The following is a 17094-nucleotide window of genomic DNA, read 5'->3' on the forward strand; positions in this document are numbered from 1 at the left end:
AGTGTATCAAACAAGTAGCCCTCTAGATTATAGTATCCCTCGAGGACACCTTCGCTCACAAAAGGATAATCACATTTACACCTTTTTTTTCTGCCTAACACTCACTAAAGAAATCTTACTCCAACACAAGAAAAGGAATTTGTTTGGAACTTTTCATTTCTCTTTGGAATGTTATCAGTATCTGAAGAGCGTCTGGTGTGAGGAAACCTGATCGTGTGTGTTGCTTGTTCATGCAGACAGATGTGGAAACCTCCATTGATCGTGACTCTCTCTCTCTCTCTCTCTCTCTCTCTCTCTCAGACTGCTGAGCTCGATCAGACCAGGTCTGGTGAAGAAGATAAACCGGCTGCCCACTCCTGTAGCTGCTCTGGTAAGGGTTTCTAGTTTCTGCCCTGTGTCCAGTTTGTCCAGTTGTCCAGAGTTTTGCACTGTTGATTAACAAGACAAAGAAACATTAGTGCTTTTGACACTTGATCTAGTTAACTCTAGGTAAAGACACATATTGCTCATAATTTACCTGGGGTAAACAACTAATCATGGGTATTCATACGTTCTTATTTATTATACATCTACAAAGGCTCTAGCGTTATGCACCTTGTATTAAATATGAGCAACATCACAGGAGTAGCAGTGCGATATGGCTGTATATCAGCACGGCTGTGATGCGGCTGTGGGTAATCACTGATATACAGCGAGTTGAGCCCAAGCCTCCGTTACTGAGAACATTCTGAAACATCACTTTATAACTAGTAATGCAGGAACGCTGGGACGCTTCACTAATGCTTGTTGTATTATGTAGAGTACAATATTGTGGTTTTATGAGATAGAGATCGACTAAACGAGTGCGTTACCTGCATCTGATATCAGGTCCATGTCCATAATATTATATCCAAAAAATCAGTTTGAATGTCCGCTGAGGAAATGTTCGTCTTTGTCCTTCCCATGACAGACAGCGCTAAAACAACTTCCTTGTTCTGACTCACTCATAAAGACAGTCTTTGCCTCTAATGGCGTAATAATGTAACTTTCACGGAAATCCATATCACAATCCTTTTTCAATAGCAAATACGACATATTATTTATATAAAATAAAATTCATTTAATAACAATATTTAAACTAACAATATAGCCATTATAAAAGACAAAAGGGAAATAAACACAAGCAAATAATTCAGTCAAACATAAAAGAAGCACTCTAGTAAAGTTACAGGATTCAAGTGAAATATAGCCTAAATATAGAGTTATGATTAATTTCATTCTTAATTTTCCCCGTAACCAAAATCAATTTGCTCTGGAACATGTTATAGATTAATAAGACCAAAGATTGCCCGTTTGAAATACCACAAATGATTATGACAAAAAATTATAAACGCAACACTTTTGTTTTTGCCCCCATTTTTCATGAGCTGAACTCAAAGATCTAAGACTTTTTCTATGTACACAAAAGGCCATTTTTCTCAAATATTGTTCACAAATCTGTCTTAACCCCCTGAGGTCGGCGGTCTCGCCGGCGATACCAGCTCCCTTTTTTTAATCAGTGTAAAAGAAACTCATAAATACTCTGTTGACTTTGATTTTCCATAGGAGTTTCATACATCAATCGATTCTGTTAAATGTGTATTATTTTTCTGTATACTCACAATAAAAACAAAGTGTTGTGCTTTTCGCCAAATTAAGAAAAATAAACATGGAGCGCGATCTGCCTTCTCTCTGTCCGTGTAGTCCATTCTGAAACGCGTCCTAAAATGAATCATAACTCAGCGAATACTTCTCACACAGACACGTGGTATATGTCTTTATGAAGCTTGAAATCTCTTCTTTTAAATGAAGTAATTAATAAAAAAAACAAATGTTTTCAACTCATGTAATCCGTTTGAAAGCAAGGAGAGGTACCGTTTTTTCCTTCTGCCTCATTATCTCTATAATGAACCGAGGCCGCCCCGCCCCCGGCACTATTCACATGGTAAATAGTTTAGGTAATCTATGCTTCGCACCCGCCCCCCGATCAATGCCTTGAAAACACGAAGTTTCATCAGATCAGATTCACTGATAGTTCATCGCGTTTAGAGAGGATGGCGCGTTTCTCCGGTAAAGAAGCTCTTCAGATGATTCTGGACAGCGAGGAATAACTCACCTTGGCTTTTCCTCAGAGGAAGATTGTAACTCAGACGAACGGCAGCATGTTCAAGAGCGAATTGATCACGCCGAGTAAACACCGAGTTTTCACGTGAGTAAATACGTGTACTCAAGTGGTCTAGTGGTAGAACATTTGCCTAGCGTGTCAGAGGTTCTGAGGTCGAATCTGCACTCATATAGTTTTTTTTTTTTTTTTTTTATCAAATCAGATTATGTTTATCAGTGGTTGTATATCAGGCAGAGACATGTGTTTGTGTGTATTTTGTTTTGTAATTTCACTGGAACGAAAAGAGAGTCTCCACAACGGATTGAAGTGCGCGTCCGAGTGAAGACTGCGCGAGCCTAAAACAAACACAGTATCCGCGTCTGACTCGCGGGAATCCACGGCGCAAACCTGTGAGGGGCTGTGTTTTCTCGAGCCCCATATCAGCTCGAGAAAACACAAGTTTATTCAGATCATTACTTGTTTACACCGTCTCGCAGCGCTGTGAGGAATAATAATAAGGGAAAATGTCCCTCAAAAGGTAGATGTAAACAAACTATTATAAGGTAAATATAATTTTTTTCTTTAAATAATTTTTATTGTGTTTTATTAGTAACAAATTTGGGGAGAGGATAAATATTCCAAAACTGAAAATACAGTATGAGAATTAACTGCACAATTACTAGACATGTTTACCTTGGATATTATACAATTTGCAAGCACAATTTGTGGAAAAAAAAATGTATATAAAAAATATAAATAAAATTTATTTTTGTGTATAAATATATACACATATGTGTGTGTGTATGCACATATATATATTTGTATAAGCAATGTATTAAACTGCAAATTAACATTTATATTCCTTATAATAAAAATGAAAGACCTATGTTACAGACATATGAAAGACAACATTTCGTTGATTAGTTTTGGATAGATTATACATTTTTACTGTAAAATATCTGCCACCTCAAATAAGCTTTTATTTGCCAATTTTTTGTCAAAAATAATCAAATAATCAATCAAATCCTTAACTTTGAAATATGTATGATAAAATGTATACTTTAGTTTTTACAAAGAAAGATTACACTTGAATTGTTGTTTATTGAAATATTTACAAGGTAGATGTAAACAAACTATTAAAAGGTAAATATAAGCCTTTTCTTTAAATAATTTTTATTGTGTTTTATTAGTGACAAATTTGGGGAGAGGATAAATATTCCAAAACTGAAAATACAGTATGAAAATTAACTGCACAATTACTAGACATGTTTTCCTTGGATATTATAGGCCAAATTGCAAGCACAATATGTGAAAAAAAAAAAAGAATTGAGATGCTTCCAACTGTTGCTCTTGCATTCTTGTGGCTCAGTGACTCACCTGAATGAATGGCTAATTAAGTATGCAGGCCCCATTGTCTCCTAAGGTGTGAACCACTAAATATGCATGATCTGTGACGCCCACTCCGCATATTGCCTTTCCAAACAGAAAGTGCTTTTCAAAATTCAAATCAATGTATTGTGTTATGTGAATGATTAGGCAGGGTGATTTTCACATCATTTTGAAGAAAAAACACTAGGCAATGACATCTATTAGACAAAAGTCTTATTGGCACATATTTAGTATGTGTTTTATGGCCTTATTTCAGAAACTTTAGTTTTTAGTTTTTTCAATAACCACGCATAAACATTATTCTCTCAAAAATGCAGACATGTACATTCTTGTTGCTCACATATTATGGTAGCCCTGTTTGTGCTAAATAGTGTGTAATTTTTTTTTGCCATTACTATGTTTATAAGCAACTGAAAAAAGCACAAATGTCAGGGCATGTCAGAACATCTCAAGGACCCCAAAAACACCTTAGACCCCAGAGGGTTAATCTGTGTTAGTGAGCACTTCTCTTTTGCTGAGATAATCCATCCACCTCACAGGTGTGGCATATCAAGATGCTGATTAGACAGCATGATTATTGCACAGGTGTGCCTTAGGCTGGCCACAATAAAAGGCCACTCTAAAATGTGCAGTTTTACTGTATTGGGAGGGTCCGGGAGGGTCCGAAAACCAATCAGTATCTGGTGTGACCACCATTTGCCTCACGCAGCGCAACACATCTCCTTCGCATAGAGTTGATCAGGTTGTTGATTGTGGACTGTGGAATGTTGGTCCACTCCTCTTCAATGGCTGTGCGAAGTTGCTGGATATTGGCAGGACCTGGAACACTGTCATGAACGCCGGTGAAGATTCCCCTGTCGGCCACCGGAGGTCTCACTCTCCTGAGTACTAATGTCAGCTTTGGACTCCGTTTCCCAAGAACCCACATACAGGGACTGATTACTGCACACCTGATCCTTATCACCTGACTATTTAAACCCTGCTTGTCCTATCACACCTATCTTGTTTGCCCCGGCTACATTTCTGAGCGTTATTATCATTGTATCTTCTGCCTGTGTTTTGACCCTGCCTTGGATTACCGTTTACGACTCTTCTCTGCCTGCCCTTGATCTCTGTTTACCTGGACTCTCACTTCTGTTGTTAGCTGCCTGCCCTGTACCAGTGCCTGTTTTTGGCCACGTTTGATGTCCTGTCTCTGATATTGTTGTTTGCCCTGGGATTTTCGACCCACGCCTGTTTGTACACTGAGCTTGCGCTATTTAAATAAACTGCACATGGATCCTACTCAGCCTGAGTCTGTGTTACAAACACGCTGTGGCTGGTCTCAGACGATCTTAGAGGTGAAGATGCTGGATGTGGAGGTCCTGGGCTGGTGTGGTTACATGTGGTCTGCGGTCGTGAGGCCGGTTGGATATACTGCCAAATTCTCTGAAACGCCTTTTGAGATGGCTTATGGTAGAGAAATGAACATTCAATTCACAGGCAACAGCTCTGGTGGACATTCCTGCAGTCAGCATGCCAATTACACACTCCCTCAAAACTTGCGACATCTGTGGCATTGTGTTGTGTGATAAAACGGCACATTTTAGAGTGGCCTTTTATTGTGGCCAGCCTAAGGCACACCTGTGCAATAATCATACTGTCTGATCAGCATCTTGATATGCCACACCTGTGAGGTGGATGAATTATCTCGGCAAAGGAGAAGTGCTCACTAACACAGATTAAGACAATTGAGAGAAATAGGCCTTTTGTGTACATAGAAAAAGTCTTAGATCTTTGAGTTCAGCTCATGAAAAAATGGGGGCAAAAACAAAAGTGCTGCGTTTATAATTTTGTTCAGTGTATATCTCATGTTTAACCACTCTCTACATACCATCGGTAAATTCCCGAAGGACTGTCCGAGATGACGCTGTTCTCTGCGGGAACATGAACACTGAACGACCGCAGACGGCCTGGAGCTTGCATCGGCAAAAGTGTCTCTCAACAGATTGTAAAATAGGCACTATGATTATATATTACTCACATATTTGATGTCTAAATAACTACTTTCTCGCATAAAAAAAACTTTTGAAACTACATTTCGTGACACAACAACAGTAGTATTATTATTATTTTTTTATATGGTGGATTTGCTGGACCGCCATGACAGGCGCCGCAGGCGGAGTGATACAAACGGTGAAACGGTTCCAGTTCTGATACTGGGAGAATATCGCACTGCTGGAAAAGGCTCTCAGCCAATCAGATTCGAGAACCAGAAAGAACTGTTGTGTAAATAAATATATATTGCAGACTGCTATCAAGTTTTTACTGAAGTGGACGTTTCAGACTATAAAGGTGAAGGTAAAAACTTACTTCACTCCAAATGATGCATTTTCCATTTTTTCCCCTCCAATGTTTTTCTGTGGCTGAGTGAAGTGTGTGAATATGAGGTGCTGGATTTGGTGTTGGGTGTTAAATATCTAGCTGTAACAAGCACATCAGCGATGATAACGCGGGGTTAAGCACTGTGTGAAAAGCCTCTTATGATGTAAAACGAAGAAGAAATATATACAATTCTGTTCTATTATTTGTGACACTGATCATGTGAAATGTTTTCCTGCCACTGACACACAAGATGCTCTTATCGGAACATTTTCAAGTTAAATCTGCCTGGAAACATGTGAACAACACTTTACTTCCTGGCAGACTGGTGAAAGTGTGTTCACTGACTTCAGCTGCTGTCAGATTAGAACGGCAGTGCTTACATTATACATTTAACTTCTTGAAAGAAATCAATTCTTTTATTCATCAAGGACGCATTATATTGATCAAAAGTGACAGTAAAGATATTTATAATGTTACAAAAGATTCAAATAAATGCTGTTCTTTTCAACTTTCTATTCATCAAAGAATCCTGAAAAAACATGGTTTCCACAAAAATATTAACTGTTTTCAACATTGATAAATGTTTCTTGAGCATCAAATCATCATATTAGAGTGATTTCTGAAGGATCATGTGACACTGAAGACTGGAGTAATGATGCTGAACATTCAGCTTTGATCACAGGAATACATTACACTTTACTAGATATTCACATAGAAAACAGCTGATTTACATTGGAATAATCTTTCATAATTTTACTGTATTTTTTATCAAATAAATGTAGCCTGGGTGAGCTGAAGAGACAGAATCATTACAAATCTTACCGACCCCAAACTTTTGATGGTACATGAATGCTTTGTGGAAATATTCTGTTGGTTTAATCTTTGACTTTATGAAGTGGGCTGCTGATCATGGCTGTGGTGGGTTAAATTCCTTTTTCCTTCTGAAATATTTCATTTTTATTGCTGAGAATATAAAAACAAAAGTAAATCATTTTGCTGTTAGGATGCAGTTTCTCAGTGATGCCTCTCAGACACAAATATCTGGCTGCACTGTGATTAATATGTAAATGTTTCTGAAATCATTTTGAAAAGTTTACATCGTTCACAGAATCCCTGGGAAAATCACTTGATGTTTATGTTTGAGATCATATAAGATGTGTGTTCTCTGAATGGTCAGATAATCCAGAGTCAGCGTGGCGTTCGAGAGCGTTCACGTTTGCCTTCGACAGAGATCAACACATCTGCAGGGAATCTGATGAATCTTCTTGAGTTGCTTCATGGCACAGGTTTGGTTGCTTGACGTTGGCAAAGCTTTAAGGTCATCGTGTGCTTTCAGAGTTCAGCTGCAAGCGGATATTTGTCAAAATGTTAAACTTTATATTGGGTTAAAATCACGCTGAGGTTTCAGGCTAATGAATGCACCTCTTGTTTTCTTTAAGGGTGTTCTTTCAGTTTCGCCCTCCACCTCCTTTTGTCCTCTGACATCAGTGCCGAGTCCCGTGCGCTTCTCTGAGTGAATGAAAACAAGTGTGCACTAGAGAGGGCGGCGACTCTGGCATAATAGAAAACTTAATAAGAGTTTGAAGGAAGACATTGTAAAAATAACAGGTGTTAATCAGCCGGCGCTTAGAATGAGTGTTTTGAAGGAAGTGTGGTTTGGCTGGGCCGTCTTATCTTCGCCGTCCACTCCTCCTATGGCTCGTAACAGGCATGGGTAATTACACCCCAGCATTCCTCAAATCTCTCTCTCTATCGCTCTCTGCCTGGTTTCCCCCGTGTCTCGCTGTGATCCCAGAGCTACAATTACACCACAATATCTTATTGCACATTAAAGCCCTGGAATGCATCCTCTCGCCCGTTAAATCAGACAAGATCTCTTGTGTTTGCATTACATTAACTCTGCTCCAAACTATAACGAGTCGCCTGTCTGGATACCTACTGTATGCATCATAGGGCTGGGTAAAAAATATCGATTTCTCGATTTTAATCGATTCTCATTTTTTCGAACCGATATCGATTCTTAAATCCCAAGAATCGATTAGTCATCCTGTTTTCAGTAGATGAATGAATGTAACATTGTAGCGCATCCCATAAATCGCAATAATCTTTGTGCTTTGTTACTATTGATATGAAACAAAGTCTCAGATTTCAAATTACGTCCATTTTCTTACGAAATTCAAAATAGCGTTTTGTCGCTGTGGCGTGAGATCGCTCTGGCTCAGCTCTAGAGAAGCACATGATCTTCTCTTCCGCCTTAATAACACCAGTTACAGCGCGAAATAAACATGAAGGAGCATCTGAAAGTGTGTTAAAAGGTAAAGTACAACTTATCGAAGTCTGTATCATGTGACATGGAATCACTCAGTGTTTCAACCGTGGAAAGACGTCAGTAAAACAGCTTGTAAACAATGTCATGTAACGTCACATTTACCTCAGAAAAACCATATCCAGTGGCCATAAACTCGTTAGCCAGCGAGAAATATTAACTCTAGAGAGGAGCATTTTGCTAAATATATGCACCATATTACATATTCATTATCATTTTTAATGTTCTTCAATTTTTAATGCATGTTTGAATAAATCTGGCAGGTTTTATGACAGCCACCATTTAAATGTTTATATTTCATATAACTTTATTATTATAAAAATAAATAAAAGTGTAATTCAAGTGTTTGTATACAAATCAGTTAATTTTTACCTTCAATATTACAGTAAGCGAATGAAGCCAATAGGCTACAGCTGACTCCCATAGTTTACAGCATTAGTGAAGAGATTTGTTTTCCTTGAGAAAATTTGCCATGTATTGAACTTGATATCCAAAATAATCAATATTGAATCGAAAATCGAAATCGAATCGAATTGTGAAATTTGTGTCAATACCCAGCCCTAATACGCACACTGCAAAAGATGTTGCAAATGGTTGGCAGCAACATTATTACAATATATTTAAGTCACCATGAAATCAAAATAGACAATTCTTTTTTTTTTTTATGGAATCTTGCCGTGTTTATTCTAAATGATTTATCGGTGCACATCATTATTGTGTTAAATTCATGTTGAATCAGAATGACTTCCCCTCACTCTTGCGGCGACAGTAGTTGGAGACAAGTGACTGCGTTTATTTGAATCATTCACTGAATTGATTCTTTCAGAAACACTGATTCATTCAGGAGAGAGTCATTGAATCATCCATTCAATGGATTTGTTCAAAAAATGCTGATTCATTCAGGAACAAAACCAGTGACTTTATTTATGAGTTCATCACTGAATCATTCTCTCAACCAGTTTGTTAAAAATGGCTTTTTCATTGATGTATTTAGTTATTATTTCTTTACTCAAATAAAATATGTTTGCTGATATTTAGAAAAGCATGCTAACATACTTATTTTTTAGAAATAAATGCTTCAGCAAGTTATTCTACTTTAAAATGTGCGTTTCATGTCGGAATTTCTGTTTTTGCTTTGGTCTGTGACTCCGCCCACTATAAATTCACCCAATAGTATTCCGACAGCCCGGGTTGCCAGTTAGTGGAAAACACAGCGTATTGCAGCCATGGAAGCCAGCAAACGAACTGGGTCAAAGATGGCAGATTCTACACAACCTAAAAAGCTCTATGACCTGAGGCATATTAAAACATGATACGTCAACTGACAAACTTACAGTGTAAGGCTTGCCACTTTCCACAGTCAGTTGGGCTCTTTTCTGTTGCGTGTCCTCAATCTGGAAACCCGCGTGAGCGTCGAGTCTGAGGAGAAGGGCGGGAAAACAACTCTCTCCAATATTTTGAATTTGGACTGCAGTACCAATTCCAATAGCTAGCTGTCAATATTACAGCTTTAAGAAAGAAAACGCTTTTCTTAGAAACATAACGGGTAATTCTGCTGTGACTTTGTTTGGAATTATTTTTGTTGGAGCAAAAACACACATGCAATAGAGTATATGTCAAAGGTTACTCAATATTATTACATTGTTATATTGTTTAAGATCCCCTGTAGTCAATAATTGTATCCCTTAAAACTCATCTTTGATCAGAAAATGACATATGTAAGCGTTTTTCCTTGAAAAAAAAAATTATTCATAGCTTAAAATATCTTGAATGTAACTCGACACCCTTGCCTCATTTAGTGTTCGCGGTTCTATGAATATGCAAATGAGCCCCGCCTCCACTCACTCACTCAGCTCAGAGATCCACTGGTTGACGATCACACGTTGATCTGATTGGTTACAAGGTAGTTTGTGACGTCAGAAACACCAGCGATTTCAAAGCGTGTGTTTGAGACTGTCTTTGGTTCACTGCAGTTTTAAGGAGAAAATGAAAAATGCAATAAAACAGAATCTCTTGATCAGTAACAATAACAGATAATTACAAGTTTAGTAGTTGCCATTACTGATATGAAATATGAAACATGGCAAATCGTCCTTTGCAGCAGATGATCATTTAGATCTTGAAATAATCGTGACATTTTAACTTTGCTACAAACACTGGATCAAGACAAAAAAAATTGACAAAAAGAAAACCAGTGAAAGCAAATATATTACTGACAATGATAATGTAAAATGTATTTACCTGTGAATAATGTATTGGACACTGAAAGATATCAATTCAAATCTAATTAAAAATAAAATATTTTACCCAATGTAATATATCAGCCCAATATTTGTATTTTTATGCATATTAGAGTATTGTTAACTTAGCAACAAATGCTGTTGGATCAATTGTGAGTAAGGTCTTAAGAGCAATCCTGTTTTCCCATTTATTTTAATATGTGTTTTGGCCTCCTTCCTTTACAACGCCTCTGCCAAGCGCATCTTACTTACTAGGGTGATTTTGTTGTCAGATAATAAATTAAATGGATTACAAAGCATTCTGGGAAGATATTACTGTGGTTGCCTTTAATCCATTTATTGAAAAGATTTTAGCTTTAAGGGAAATTACGCAACTTTGCAGATGTGTCTGTTATACGGCCCAGGAGATTCTGACACAACATGAAGCATTTCAAAACATAATGCCACAGCATGAATTATTGCAATCATTGCATTTTCAGACAGACTCAAGTCTGTCATCTTCTGAAATAATGAATTGGTTCCAGGTCTTTTTGGCACTTGAAGTGCAAAGCAATCGCCAAGTGCAAATTGCACAAACATACTTTAATCTGTTATCTCCTGCATCAAAATAAAACAGGTTAACTCCCCCTTCCTTTTCCTGTGTTGTTTTTGGATTAATGAGTCTTGCTCCAGACACACTGTTTCATAGTCTACAGTTAGGCGGTCTCCAGTTCGTCGTGGCTTGTTGTTCATTTTGCATTAACTCCTGTAATACAGCAGTGTTTTAGTTCCTCAAGCGCATACCTGGAATGTTTTCGAGATTTTGTCAGAGTTTTCATAAGAAACTTGAATAGATGGATGTTCTCAGCTCTTATCAAAATAGCCAAGAGTTATCAATCATAATTAAAATGAACTGGGTAAATAATCTCAGTGCATAGCTTCAAGAGATTGTCAAAGGTTCTGCCAAACGTTTCAATTCTCTTAACGGTAAGATCAAACCGAACACATCCATAAATCTCGCATATGTTTATAGCAACCATATTATTTGCAGACGTTCTGTTGGAAACATCTGAAAAGTTTGCACTTAAAGTCATATTTTAAAACTATAAGAAATGTGTTTTCTATTGCGTCGAGTGTCGGTTTCCTCCGTCCTCTTCAGCTGTCTGCTTTATGTTACTTTCCCTGTTTCTCCAGTGATATTCTGTCTGCGCTTCCTTTTTCTGCAGGTGTCAGCGCATTGTTTGCATGTTATTCCTGGCGGGGAGGCTGTATTGATGGAGGCGAAGGAGAATAGGGAGGAAGTGCGTGTTATTGCACATGTTGAAATGCTGGAGACTTTCAGCTTTGACACTGTTGCATGTGTTCAATCATATTTCTGCCCTTCTGAAGGATCTGTAACGTTCCAAACTAAAGCAGACGGATATCTCCATTCCCAATGTGAAGCAGAATGGATGAGTGAAAACACGTTTCTTGTAGTGTACTTGGCGCATCTCCATCTGGCTTTACCGTGGTCTGGGTTCAGCACATGCCAGCTGTGTGTAACAGCAATGCCGGAGGAGGAACTGTCTGCCATTGAACCACTGCAATAGTTGAACGCTGTTCTTCAATATTGTCAGTTATTCAATGTTTCATTGTCTATTCTAATATATCAGTGATGTTGGTAGTGGGCAGCAAGTAGCAATTCTCCTAGTTGTGAGCTGTGCAGTACAGCGCCATAAATCACATGAATGAACTGTAAGTTGGCTGGATAATAATTGCAGAACTAATGCCTAACTAACTCCTGACACATAGGACCACATTCACTTATTTTGGTTGTACTCCTACAACAAACTATCTTCATATGTCGGAGAAATCAACTGTCTAATCAAGACTTACGCACAGACATTGTTTGAACCACGTTTGTTCAACAATATAGAACTGTGGTTAATGATGGTGATGGAGGAATAACTAATTAATCAGTTTGATCAAATTAGTGCTGCAAATCATGTGAGGACTTCTTTAAGATTAAACGACGTTATATTGGGTCGTATAAGGAAACGCACCTCAGGATGCTACTATCCACAGATCACTGGCCATAGAAGATTGAACTTGTTTATATAATATAAATTGAAATGATTTGTACAGTCAATTTATTTATAATTACTAGGGCTGTAATCAACCAAAGAAAAGCTTGGTAGACTGAAGTCCTGAAATTTTCGATTAAAAATTACGTTAGGAAAAAAAAAGTTACATTAATTAGCTGCGCACTGTGCGCTGTACTTGGTAGCCTTGTTGTCCGCCTAAATGAATTATAAATAAACAGTAAAAACTAGTAGGCTATTTGCAGTATATTAAATAGTTTTTGACCTAATTATTTTGCACTGAAATGAGTCTGACACACGAGTCTGTCGGCTCTGGCAGCGTTGCATCACGTGCACCTGCGCAATATCATTGCTTATGATTTCCGCAAATAGTACTATGTTGTCAACTAGTGATATCATCACAAGAACTTTTGAGGAATATGCAACATAATTTAGACAATTGTTTTTGTCATATGTATTATAATAACTGACAGACACTATCATTTCAGCCGCTCTGTGCAGCCGCTCTGTGGAGCTCAGCTTCGCTTCTTTCTCAGAAGAGGACTGACTGACTATGAATTAAACGCTCTCACAATTAAATAAATAATATTCAGCAAACCTTCTAGTAGCCTACTTTCTTCAATCTGTCTCTCATCTCCAGTGGGTTGGACTAATCCAAAAGAAGTGAAAACAAGGGGGGTGTTCTGAAGACAGACTGTTACCTGTGAAACAGGGGTGCTCTGAAAACACCCCCATTAACAATTAGTGCTTTCCACCTGATGAAATGGCAAAACTGATCAAATGAACGCGGCAAAAAATCGACCAATCAGAATTTTGGTCGAGCCAGAACGTATCGACCAAATAATCGACTAATCGACTGGGAGATTACAGCCCTAATAATTACAAATTGAAGGTAGCAACTGAACTTTGTGTTTTTAAATTGGCTGCTGCACATCCGGGATCAGGGTGAACAGGTATTTATCATTCCAGCGGGAAACAAAGTAGTGTATTTGTCTAGAAACTGGCTCCAATGAGCACTTCCAGGGAAGGATTAGTCTCTGGATTTGTTTATGAGTTGGAAAGGCTTTTCTTGGCTTGCTGATCGTCAAATATCTGGCTCTGAAAGACTAATGTGATTCCTAGATCCCTGAAGATGACAGTGAGCAGAGGCTGTTAGTAGTGCAGGGATCTGTGTTCATTCATGAGCTCCACCTGTATGATGCGACGACAGCCATACTATGCCAGAACGCCCACCACACATCAGCTTACTGGTGGAGAGCAGACAGAGTGATGAAGCTAATCAGTATATATATATATGGGGATGATTAGGAGGCCATGATGGACAGAGGCCACTGGGCAAATTTGGCCAGGATGCCGGGGTTACACCCCTAGATTTCTCAACGGGCCTGAAAATAACAACCCGACCCGACCCGGCCCGTGGCTTTTAAAGCCCGGACCCGATGTAACCCGACACATCAACATGAATTATCTGCCCGAACCCGGCCCGCGGCCCGACGCCGCGTCAGATTATTATCATGACCAGCAGACGGAAATTCAAATCAACCTTTAATGTTCACGCCTTTTAACAATATAAACAACTGAAACAATAAACTTTAAATATATAAATAGGCTGTAGTAGCGATGGTGAATTCACCTGAGGCAAGTTTACTTTTCACCAACCCCATCTTCTTCTCCAGGCTAAAGGCGTGCACGCAGCGGCGTCAGGTCTGCCCCCGCCCCTCTCCGTGATGCGCTTGCACGCAGCAGCCAGACTTTCTTTACGGTGAACAGCAGCGATGATTAATAAATGTTTGTTTTTTTCACTGACTGGAAAAGATTAAGCCCGAGGTCCGACCCGACCCGAGTCATTTGATTATATTTTCGACCCAAACCCGGCCCGAACCCGCGGGTCCCGTCGAGAACTCTATACACCCCTACTCTTTTTCCGAAGGACATCCTGGGATTTTTAATGACCACAGAGAGTCAGGACCTCGGTTTAACGTCTCATCCGAAGGACGGTGCTTTTTGACAGTATAGTGTCCCCGTCACTACACTGGGGCGTTAGGACCCACACAGACCACAGGGATAGCGCCCCCTGCTGGCCTCACTAACACCTCCTCCCCGAAACGAGGAATTTGATGGAGTATTTGGGCTGAGAGGACTTCCCCTTACAGCCCGCGACCCAGAGCCCAACCAGCCCTCAAGAGCCAGAGAACCTGACTGAGCCAGCCATCGCCCTGGAGCCTGAGCCTCAAAACACGTCTGTGCCGGCAACTTCACCCGTCCTGGAGGGAGTTATCGTGGTGTACGAGGGATTGGATAGGAGCCCTACCCACACTCTGAATGTACAGATCCCCTGGCTCTGCCTTCAGCCGCTGTTCCTGTCGCTCGACCTCGGCCCGTCGTCCAGGCTCCTCCACCTTCGCTCCTCCCTCCCTCGGCTCCACCAGGGACCATCGACCTTTCGGCCTCACCAGGCTACCTCAATCCTCCGGCTCCACCTAGGTCGGATGTCGCGCATCTACGCCACGGACTTATGAGCCGCCCCCATGCTCCGTCTCTCCCTCCCTACGGCTCCGTCTAGCTGCCGCCGGTTCCACCTCGGCCCTCCGCCTCAGGCTTGACACACCCTGGCTCCACCTCGAGGTCCGTCTGGGGCCTGCGATCTCCCTATTTGCTCTTCATCTGTGCATTGGGCTCCTCCACCATCGGCTCCATCGGCGTGCATCGTCCCCATGGCATCAAGTCCACCTCTATGGCTCCTCCTGCCGTAGGGTGTCATCCAGGCTGAGCTCTGGGCCTCCGTCGGCCTTCTTCCGGTTTCCTCCCACCTGAGCCACTGTGGCTGTTTCTGCTAGTATCTCCATCATTGGCCAGCCATTCACCAGCCCTTCGCCTACTCCTCGTCCTCCCCCAAAGCGCCCGCACTCCCACTCCCGGGGCAGTATGTGACGTTCATGTTCTGTTTGAGTTCTCATTAGTCTCCTTAGTTACTGATTGATTAGTTATTCTGTTCAGCTGTGTCCTGATTACTTCTCTTTGTTTGCCTCATGCATATACCCTGAGTTTCTGTCCGTTCTCGTTTATAAAAGTGGCTGTGTATTCTGCTTCTCCTGAGTTTTCCTAAGTGTTATATTAAAAGACTGTTGTTATCGTACTCCCGACATTGTGTGCTTCATTCGCCACAGCTACTCATTATATAGTATTTGTATGTCCATTTTTTTGTTTTAATGACAATGTGATATGAACAAAACCTGATGATCACGTTCTCCAAGCATGATTTGAGAACGATCCGTCTGTACAAAGTCACATGATCAATGGCACAAATATACTTATTTCATCAGTGACCTAGAAATAGTCCAGAATCTTAAATATTTCTTTGTTTCCAGGTTTAAATGAAAATCCCATATTTTCAAGGTGGTTTCAGACTTTTGGACCCACTGAATATATTGCAAGACTTCAAATCTCAGCAGTCACTACATAATTAAATCTTCGGGTTCAGCTGACAAAACCTTGACTCTGGGGAGCGGTACTGCAAACTCCTGCAACATACTGTGACGACATCGAAATGTTGCTCTTATATTTGTCTTTATGTGCATGTTATTATTGTGTATAAAGGAGCCGGATTCAGTTCTAGGGGCAGGGCTCTCTCTCTCTCTCTCTCTCTCTCTCTCTCTCTCTCTCTCTCTCTCTCTCTCTCTCTCTCTCTCTCTCTCTCTCTCTCTCTCTCTCTCTCTCTCTCTCTCTCTCTTCTTTCTCTCTCTTTCTCTCTCTCACTTACACACATGGGCGTGAGATAAAAGGTTGTGTCCCTGCAAACAACAGAGTGACAACAATCACTAGGGGCAGGAAACTGTGCCACCCTTCCAGGTCCGCTTGAGAGAGAGAGAGAGAGAGAGTGAAGGGAGGGGTCCAGGGCCTTTCACTGGAGCTGGGAACCAGAGGAGAGAGGAACAGAGCGGATAACACAGCTCAGGTTGCATACTTCAACAAAAGACCCAGAGTCACCTGAAAGAGAGAGAGACATTCCTGCACCTGAGGTAGAGCGTGCGATCAACAGTATAAGCTTGCCGAGAGAGAGAGAGAGGGAGAGAGAGGGAGAGAGGGAGAGAGAGAGAGAGAGAGAGAGAGAGAGAGAGAGAGAGAGAGAGAGAGAGAGAGAGAGAGAGAGAGAGAGAGAGAGAGAGAGAGAGAGAGAGAGAGAGAGAGAGAGAGAGAGAGAGAGAGAGGCACAGGCAGTGAGTGTCCAAAACCACTGGCGTCGGTTTGCCTCCCCTCTTGCTCTTTAACGGTGTGTGTGTGCATTTAGTCCTGGCGATGCGATCATGCAGGATCCGCTCACGTGTGTGTGTGTGTGTGTGTGTGTGTTTAGGATAATGTGGCGCTCTTCCTGAAGGGTTGTGAGGAGTTGGGTTTGAAGGGATCGCAGCTGTTCGATCCTGAAGATCTACAGGACACCTCCACACGCACCAACAAGTAAGATCAACCACTCGTTACACTCTGTGTGTGTGTGTGTGTGTGTGTGTACGCCTGTGTGCTTGTTTACTTAGAAACACTGGATTTTGCTAAGACGCTGCTATAATTTCTTATGTCGCAATATGTTATTTGAACAGT

The 17094-nt window shown here is 40.5% G+C and overlaps 1 protein-coding gene across 11 annotated transcripts in view; it reads left to right on the forward strand.

Annotated features, from left to right (window-relative positions):
- Positions 1-17094, forward strand: part of limch1b (LIM and calponin homology domains 1b) — a 133309-nt gene that overhangs the window by 47006 nt on the left and 69209 nt on the right. For 9 of the 11 annotated variants that reach the window (XR_014629895.1, XR_014629896.1, XM_084431146.1 and 6 more), the window contains exons 3-4: positions 301-370; positions 16853-16956. Coding sequence is in view for 7 of the 11 variants with exons in the window: in XM_084431146.1 (XP_084287272.1) it covers positions 301-370; positions 16853-16956 (174 nt within the window). In the remaining 4 variants the exon portion in view is untranslated. Of the gene's footprint in view, positions 1-300; positions 371-16303; positions 16521-16852; positions 16957-17094 lie in introns of those variants that run through there. The other 2 variants (XM_084431147.1, XM_084431148.1) reach the window with 2 other exon arrangements.

The sequence above is a fragment of the Rutilus rutilus genome (genome assembly GCF_951802725.1).
Source record: "Rutilus rutilus genome assembly, chromosome: 14".
NCBI lineage: Eukaryota > Metazoa > Chordata > Actinopteri > Cypriniformes > Leuciscidae > Rutilus > Rutilus rutilus.